The sequence below is a fragment of the Ostrea edulis genome, chromosome 1 (genome assembly GCF_947568905.1).
Source record: "Ostrea edulis chromosome 1, xbOstEdul1.1, whole genome shotgun sequence".
In the NCBI taxonomy this organism is placed as follows: domain Eukaryota; kingdom Metazoa; phylum Mollusca; class Bivalvia; order Ostreida; family Ostreidae; genus Ostrea; species Ostrea edulis.
The window spans coordinates 55,426,835-55,436,394 of record NC_079164.1 but is presented as its reverse complement, the minus strand read 5'-3'; the positions used below and the strand labels follow the sequence as shown (position 1 = coordinate 55,436,394).

The 9,560-nt window shown below is 37.0% G+C and overlaps 1 protein-coding gene across 2 annotated transcripts in view; it reads left to right on the top strand.

The window, feature by feature from the left end:
- Positions 1-9,560, top strand: part of LOC125664664 (replication factor C subunit 2-like) — a 119,080-nt gene that overhangs the window by 89,606 nt on the left and 19,914 nt on the right. For both annotated transcript variants that reach the window (XM_056154518.1, XM_056154520.1), the window contains one exon: positions 1,663-1,820. In XM_056154518.1, the coding sequence (XP_056010493.1) occupies positions 1,663-1,820 (158 nt within the window). The remainder of the gene's footprint in view (positions 1-1,662; positions 1,821-9,560) is intronic.

Genomic DNA, 9,560 nt, shown 5'->3' with positions numbered 1-9,560 from the left:
TGTACTCAAGCTTATCTAGGCTGTATATCAACAGAGTAGAATGACAAATTTTTATCATATAATTAATCTTATCACCTATCATGTAGAATTTTTTTGGGTTGCCTTCCCCTTTAATAATGGGCCAATGTGACTCAGGTGAGTGATGTGACCATTGGGCCTCTTGTTATCTTCCTCCTTAAAGATTACCTATTCCAATGTTGACAATGAAATGTGAGTTGACTCTCAGGCCCTTTAGGCCTTTAATATTTAAAGATCTTATGGCAAGAGCTTTCATTTCATACCATCATCTCTGTGACCTTGACCTTCTCTAATGTCATGTTAGTTATATTAATATTTGTGGCATCCCCATGTGTTCAGTTATATTGGGACCCTTTGAAAATTTTCATAAAAATAAAGATTGAATTTTTTTTTTTTTTGAACATCGCAATAGCTGAACAACAGCAAGGCCAAGGTGACTGATGTGGGCCATGGGCCTTTTGTTCAGATAACAAATCAATTTAAGAATAGAGGTTCTGTGTTATGGTAGTCATTGGCAATAAAGAACCCTCACTTACTATGGAGGTATAAGTACTATGCATAGGTCAAAATTTGTGGCAATTCATCTAATGCTTTACATGGGTAAAACAAATTTTGAGTGGGACGTAAAACAACATACAAACAAACTAAAGAATTAATAAGAAAATAACAGCCATAAGTCATTCTGTAAAGATTTAATAAAAAAATAACAGCCATAAGTCATTCTGTAAAGATTTAATAAAAAAATAACAGCCATAAGTCATTCTGTAAAGATTTAATAAAAAAATAACAGCCATAAGTCATTCTGTAAAGATTTAATAAAAAAAATAACAGCCATAAGTCATTCTGTAAAGATTTAATAAAAAAAATAACAGCCATAAGTCATTCTGTAAAGATTTAATAAAAAAATAACAGCCATAAGTCATTCTGTAAAGATTTAATAAGAAAATAACAGCCATAAGTCATTCTGTAAAGATTTAATAAAAAAATAACAGCCATAAGTCATTCTGTAAAGAGAAAATAAAAAAATAACAGCCATAAGTCATTCTGTAAAGAGATAATAAAAAAATAACAGCCATAAGTCATTCTGTAAAGATTTAATAAGAAAGTAACAGCCATAAGTCATTCTGTAAAGAGTTAATAAGAAAATAACAGCCATAAGTCATTCTGTAAAGAGATAATAAAAAAATAACAGCCATAAGTCATTCTGTAAAGAGATAATAAAAAAATAACAGCCATAAGTCATTCTGTAAAGAGATAATAAAAAAATAACAGCCATAAGTCATTCTGTAAAGAGATAATAAAAAAATAACAGCCATAAGTCATTCTGTAAAGATTTAATAAAAAAATAACAGCCATAAGTCATTCTGTAAAGAGATGATAAAAAAATAACAGCCATAAGTCATTCTGTAAAGATTTAATAAGAAAGTAACAGCCATAAGTCATTTTGTAAAGAGTTAATAAGAAAATAACAGCCATAAGTCATTCTGTGAAGCTCTTTTAATAGAGAGAGACAACCATTGTGACAGAAGGGTTTTGAATGTAGATTTTCTTTTGACAACTTCCTTTGGTGTTTTAAACAACACTAGTAGAATTTGATAATCCATGTTTACAGTTGCAGTAACTTAAGATTTATAAAATTTGCAGAACCTATCCAGTCTCGGTGTGCAGTTTTGCGGTACTCCAAGCTGACAGATGCTCAGGTGCTCAAGAGACTGCTAGAGGTGTGTGAGGCTGAATCAGTCAGCTACACTGATGATGGGCTAGAGGCCATTGTGTTCACAGCACAGGGAGACATGAGACAGGTGGGAAATACATATCCTCGCATTAAAGGGACTTGTTCACGTTTTTAGCTCACCTGAGCTTTTCTGATCGCCTGTTGTCCATCATCTGTCTGTCTGTCTGTAAACTTTTTACATTTTCGACTTCTCCAAAACCATTGGACTAATTTCAACCAATCTGGGCAAAAAGCATCCTTGGGTGAAGGGCTTTCAGGTTTGTTCAAATGAAGAGCCATGCTTCCTTCAAAGGGGAGATAACCATTAAATTCAAAAATAGGGTGGGGTCATTTAAAAATCTTCTTCTCAAGAACCACTGGACCCGAAGAGCTTAAATTTATATGATAGCTTCCTGATATTACAGGCTTTCAAGCAGGCCCTTATTTTTCTACAACAGCCCTTATTTTCCTTATTTGAGCTTTATAATCTTTTAAAAAGCCCTAATTTTTTGTTGAAATTCCTACATTTTCAAATTTTGAAAGTTTGAATAAATTTGACATAAAGTAAGTGTTGGAATTCATTAAATTTAGTCTTAGTATACTTTCAGAAAATGAATATGTTGATTAAATGTATATCTCAGAAGACATCTTGATGGTTATCAGCTATATTCAGCATTGATTGTGAGCCATGGGAGTCCACCTGAATTATATCATGGTTTGTGCTGAATGCCGAATATGGCTGTTAATGACCACTGGTATGATCTTCTGAGTGGGTAATTAGTTTTTGTATTATTGCTCTTGCAAATGGTGAGTAAAACATTTTTTCTTTCCTATTGATTTGTAAATTTAACCCTTATTTTTGTCTTAAAAGCCCTTAAAAATCCTTTAAAAGTCCCTTATTTTTTGATAATTTTGCCCTAAAAATGGCCCTTATTTTTTGCAAAATGTCACTTGAAAGCCTGGATATAGTGCAGATTCAAGTTTGTAAATATCATGACCCCTGAGGGTGGGGTGGGGCCACAATAGGGGATCAAAGTTTTACATGCAAATATATAGGGAAAATCTTTTAAAAAAATCTTCTCAAGAACCACTGGGCCAGAAAAGCAGAGATTTACATAAAAGCTTCCTGACATAGTGTAGATTCAATTTTGATAAAAGCAAAATTCCCGTGGGTAGGATTGGACCACAATAGGGGATCAAAGTTTTACATGCAAATATATAGGGAAAAGATGTGTTCTTAAAACTTCAATTCCCTCAAAAGTGCATACACTGATGAAAGGCTTTACATAATATAATTCCCACTGTTGGGGGCAAAATGACTGGGTCGGAGATTGGGGTTAGGCGGTTACTTGAAGATGGGTGAGATGACGGGAATGATTCCAATTTGCCCTCAGTTTAGTTATTAGTAAAGATGGGGGATTGAAGCCAGACAGTACATAGCAGCTATGCAGGGTTACAGGGGCCAATTCAGAGGGTGATTAAGGGGCTTTCCTTGTCCTCATTCGATCCCGCCAGAAACGTAATACGGCATTATTATTACACCTAAGGGAGTACTTGGCCTCAGGAGTAACCCCTTCAGAGGGGGAACTTTTGGATTGCAACCCTGAAGTAAAATGCTATTACTTGGAGACTGTTTCCGGTTGGATGACTCAGGGCTTATTTGGTGGCAAGCAGATAACTCTTGGGGTCAGGACCGTTTCCTGGTACCACGTGAACTACAAAGTGAAGTTATGCGCCTCTGCAGGCCACCAGGGGAGGTTACTCACTTTAAGGAATGACTTGGACAAACTTTTTACAGGGGGGGGGGTATCCTCCCCCATCGAGCATCATAAAAGATATACCAAGCTAGTACCCCATGGAAAGGGTTCATTTAGACATTTTGGGACCCCTGCCACGTACAGATGAGGGAAATGAATATATCTTGGTGATGGTCGTTACCATCACAAACGGCAGATAACAGCTTGCTCAGCAGTTAATGAATTCTTCGTACGATTTGGCTACCCCTATGAAATATTCACAGATCAGGGGAGAAATTTCCAAAGTAAGTTGTTCCGGGAGGTGTTCAAACTCCTCCATATTCATAAGGTACGGACAACTCCATATAGACCATCCAGTAATGAACAGGTGGAGCAGTACAATCGTACCTTGATGGATGTCATCAGGTGCTATGTGGATGGTCTACCTCGCACCTGGGACAAATTGCAGGTACAATCCGTTCATCAGTAATCACAGTATGGGGTTTCCCCAAACAAGTTAATGCTGGGAATGGAGGTGAATATTCTTGCAACCCTTATGTTCAAGCCCACCAGGTCTGTTCAAAGTGAGGGGTAGGGGTAAACTAGTATGTTTCAGAGCTCCATGGGCAACTTCTCAATTCCCACGGATTAGCTAGGGACAAATTAAGAATGTTTCAAAAGTATGAAGTGGAACTGCGATTTGTGTATTAAGGAGCGAAAGTTTAAAGTAGGAGACATTGTCTACTGGCACCGAAATGTTGGGGAAAAGGTTGAATCAATTTGGATGGGTCCGGGGATGATTGTCGAGATCAAGTCTGACAGTGTGTATGTAGTTAAGTCTTGCAGGGAGCATAAGGTCATTCACCATGACAAGTTAAAGCTATGTGAATCTGGGGAATTGCCCAAGTGGATGGTAGATAATCAATGGTGTGGGGGCCCAAGGAGAAAACCGACCTTTATCAGATGATGGGGAGGGCAGTTCAGCTGATGGGAAACCTGAGACCCCAAGGGTTGGTAGGGATACAAGGGGTGGGGCAGTTAGTTCTCCCTTACAATCAGGCCCTTATATGGGACAAGGAGCAAGTCTAAGAGGACCCCGGCCTCAAAGCCCGTTCATCCACACACACAACAGAGCAAGGTTTTGGCTGCAAACAGACGAATCCTAAGGGGATGATGGTCCAGTGTGATCAATGCCAGGATTGGTTTCATCCAGCATGTGTGGGAATTACATCGGATGATGCAGATGCGTGCCAACATATATATGCCCTGATTGTAGTTTAGTTGCGCGAGACTTAGATGGCACCTGGGGAGGGGCTGGGGTGTAATTTGAGGTTCGGGTAGCTGCCTCAAGGGAAACCAGGAGCAGGACTGGCTGTGCAGGAGATTGTTGCACCCAAGTTGGGGTTTTCTGTGGATCAGTTAGTCCTTTTTTTAATGTATGTATATATGGGTGTAACGTGGGGTAAGCAAGGCTATCTCTAATCAAAGAAGAACACAACTTTAAACAAGAGATCCATGGAACACACCGCTCACCTGAGTCACCTTGGCTCATATTTAAAGATTTTTCCTATATATTCGCATATAAAACTTTGATCCCCTATTGTGGCCCCAACCTACTCCCGGAGGCCATGGATTCTGTACTATGTCAGGAAGCTTTCATGTAAATGTAAACTTTTCTGGCCAGTGATTTTTCAGAAGAAGATTTTTAATGATTTTCCCTATATATTTGTATATGAAATTTTATCCCCACTGTGGCCCCATCTTGCCATCGGGGACCATGATTTGAAGAAACTTCAATCTGCACTATGTCAGGAAGCTTTTGTGCAAATGTAAACTTCTTTAGCCCAATGGTTCTTAAGGAGAAAATTTTTAAAGATTTGTTTTCTATTTATTAGTTTTGTAAAACTTTAATCCCTTATTGTGGCCCCATCCTAACCCTAGGGGTCATGAGTTTAACAAACTTGAATCTACACTATGTCAGGAAGCTTTCGTGTAACTCTCAGCTTTTCTGGCTCAGTGGTTGTTGAGAAGAAGATTTTTAAAGATTTTCCCTGTATATTTGTATGTAAAATTTTGATCCCCAATTGTTGCCTCATCTTACTCCTGGGGGTCATGATTTTAACAAACTTGAATCTGCACTATGTCAGGAAGCTTTCATGTAAATCTCAGCTTTCTGGTTCAATGGTTGTTGAGAAGATTTTAAAAGATTTTTCCTATATATTTGTATGTAAAACTTCGATTCCCTATTGTGGCCCCATCCAACTCCTTTGATCACCTATTGTTGCCTCATCTTACTCCCAGGGGTCATGATTTTAACAAACTTGAATCTGCACTATGTCAGGAAGCTTTCATGTAAATCTCAGCTTTTCTGGCCCAGTGGTTCTTGAGGAGAAGATTTTTAAATGACCCCACCCTATTTTTGCATTTTTATGCCCCCCTTTGAAAAAGAGGGGGCATATTGTTTTGCACCTGTCGGTCGGTCGGTCGGTCGGTCGGTCTGTAGACCATGTGTTGTCCGCTCAATATCTTGAGAACCATTCACTTGATGATAATGATATTTCATATGTGGGTTAGTTATGAGTAGAAGAGGATCCCTATTGTTTTTCAGGTCCAAAGGTCAAGGGTCAATCTACTCTGGACATAGGAATATAATGTCCGCTCAATATCTTGAGAACCCTTTGCTTGAAAGACATCAAACTTGGCACACTGGTACATCCTAAGGAGTAGATGACCCCTATTGATTTTGAGGTCATATAGTCAAGGGTCAAACTGGGCATAGGAATATACTGACCATTCAATGTCTAGAGAACCCTTTGTTTGACAGACATCAAACTTGGTGCGCCAGTACATCTTCAGAAGAAGATGACCCCCATTGATTTTGAGGTCACATGGTCAAAGGTCAAGGGTCAAACTGGACATAGGAATATACTGTCCGTTAAATATCTCGAGAACCCTTTGCTTGACAGACATCAAACTTGATACACTGATACGACTTCAGGAGAAGACGACCACTATTGATTTTAAGGTCACATGGTCAAAGGTCAAGGGTCACACTAGACAGGAATATACTGTCCGTTCAATATTTTGAGAACCCTTCGCTTGACAGACATCAAACTTGGTACACTGGTACATCTTCAGGAGAAAATTATCCCTATTTATTTTGAGGTCACATGTTTAAAGGTCAAGGGTCAAACTGGACATAGGAATATACTGTCCGTTCAATATCTTGAGAACCCTTTGCTTGACAGACATCAAACGTGGTACACTGGTACGTCTTCAGGAGAAGACGACCCCTATTGATTTTCAGATCACATGGTCAAAGGTCAAGGGTCAAACTGGACATTGGAATATACTGTCTGCTCCATATCTTGAGAACCCTTTGCTTGACAGACATTAAACGTGGTACACTGGTACATCTTCAGGAGAAGATGACATCTATTGATTTTGAGGTTGCGTGGTCAAAGGTCAAGGGTTAAACTGTACATAGGAATATACTGTCCGCTCAATATCTTGAGAACCCTTTGCTTGACAGACATCAAGCTTGGTACACTGGTACATCTTCAGGAGAAGATGACTACTAATTATTTTAAGGTCACATGGTCAAAAGTCAAGGGTCAAATTGGACATAGGAATATACTGTCCGTTCAATATCTTGAGAACCCTTTGCTTGACAGACATCAAACTTGGTACACTGGTACATCTTCAGGAGTTGATGACCCCTATTGATTTTTAGGTCACATGGTCAATCCACTCTTGACATAGGAAGATATTGTCTGTTCAATATTTTGAATTGATGATACTACTCTCAATTAAATGATGTGTGTGTGTGTATAACCCTTTTCAATTTTGCACCATGGGGGGCATATGTGTTTTACAAACATCTCTTGTTGTGATTATTTCCCCTTTGGTCCTTCATTTGAACAAACTTGAAAGCCCTTCACCCAAGGATGCTTTTGGCCAACTTTGGTTATAATTGGCCCATTGTTTCTGGAGAAGAAGTCGAAAATGTAAAGAGTTTACAGACGGACAGACGACGGACAACCGGCGATCAGAAAAGCTCACTTGAGCTTTCAGCTAAGGTGATCTAATAGCAAAATTTATTTACAAATGAAAGAAAAGATGGAAAAAGAGAACAATAATGATCTCACCTCACTCTCACATCTACCACCCACTTAACATATACACATGGTTTAAGAAATGAATATTTACAGTGAAAATATCAATACTCTCTATATAGTTATACATTTATACAGTTATACAATTACACATTTATACAGTTACACAATTACACAGTTATACAATTAAACAGTTGTACAGTTACACAATTATACAGATATACAGTTACACAATTATACAGTTACACAATTATACAGTTATACAATTACACGGTTATACAGTTATACATTTACACAATTATACAGTTATACAATTACTCAATTATACAGTTACACAATTATACAGTTACACAGTTATACAATTATACAGTTACACAATTAAACAGTTATACAGTTGTACAGTTATGTAATTAAAGAAATATACAGTTATACAATTACAGTTATACAGTTTTACATAATTATAGTTACACAATTATACAGTTGTACAGTTATGCAATTATACAGTTACACAATTATACAGTTGTACAGTTATGCAATTAAAGAGATATACAGTTCCACAATTATACAATTATACAGTTACACAATGATACAGTTATACAATTATACAGTTACACAATGATACAGTTATACAATTATACAGTTATACAATTATACAGTTACACAATGATACAGTTACACAATGATACAGTTACACAATGATACAGTTCCACAATTATACAGTTACACAATTATACAGTTATACAATGATACAGTTACACAATGATACAGTTACACAATTATACAGTTATACAATGATACAGTTACACAATTATACAGTTACACAATTATACAGTTATACAATTACACGGTTATACAGTTACACATTTACACAATTATACAGTTATACAATTACTCAATTATACAGTTACACAATTATACATTTACACAATTATACAGTTATACAATTACTCAATTATACAGTTACACAATGATACAGTTACACAATTATACAGTTACACAATGATACAGTTACACAATTATACAGTTACACAATTATACAGTTAAGGACATGCGGGACGATGTGGCCAAAATAACTAGTCAATGAATATTTATTTCTTTTTTCATGGAACACCATCAGGATGTCCTTTACAATGTGTATAAATTTCATGCCCACTTTCTAGGTATACAAGGGAGATAATAAACTTTGAATTACCCGCCTTTTTGAAAATCATGAATTTTACAAGATCATTCAGATTTTCAATTTAAAAAAATAATTTGATGGGATTTTTATCTATATCTTTTACAATAATCTTTAGAATATATGCAGAATGTAAAGTATATAATGATAACATGTTTAAACATAACCATATGATAAGAAATTGGGAAAATTTAAGGATTTGGGGTGGAAATTAGTACTCAAAAACAGGGTAGTCTAGATACTTAATGAAGCACTGCTCAAAAACCTGTCAATAAATTTTTTTGCAAATACTGCAATTAAAAGCTATCAATATACCTAACTTCTGTAGAAATATGATGGGGGTGAAGCTAATCTTGATTTTGGGGTAGGCGTCCTTGAAGTTATACATTGATATGTTCACTTGGGGTGGCCAAATATTTTTAGGTCACCTGAGTAAACTCAGGTGACCTATTGCAATTGGTTTTCGTCTGTCATGCGCCGTGCATCGTGCGTTAACAATTGAACATTTTTAACTTCTTCTTGATAACTACCAGTCCAATTCTTTTCAAATTTGGTATGAAGCATCATTTGGACAAGGGGGATATAAATTGTAAATTTCGGGACTCCAGCACCCCTGGGGCCCTAGGGGCGGGGCAAAAACTGCCCAAAATTGACCAATTTTCAAAAATCTTCTTCTCAAGAACCACACACGTGTAAGAAAAACTAAATGCATAGTGATGTAGAGCAGGAAGGCCTCTACCAAAATTATAAATTTCATGATTCCCGGGGTAGGGGTTCTGACCCCAGGGCGGGGCCAAACT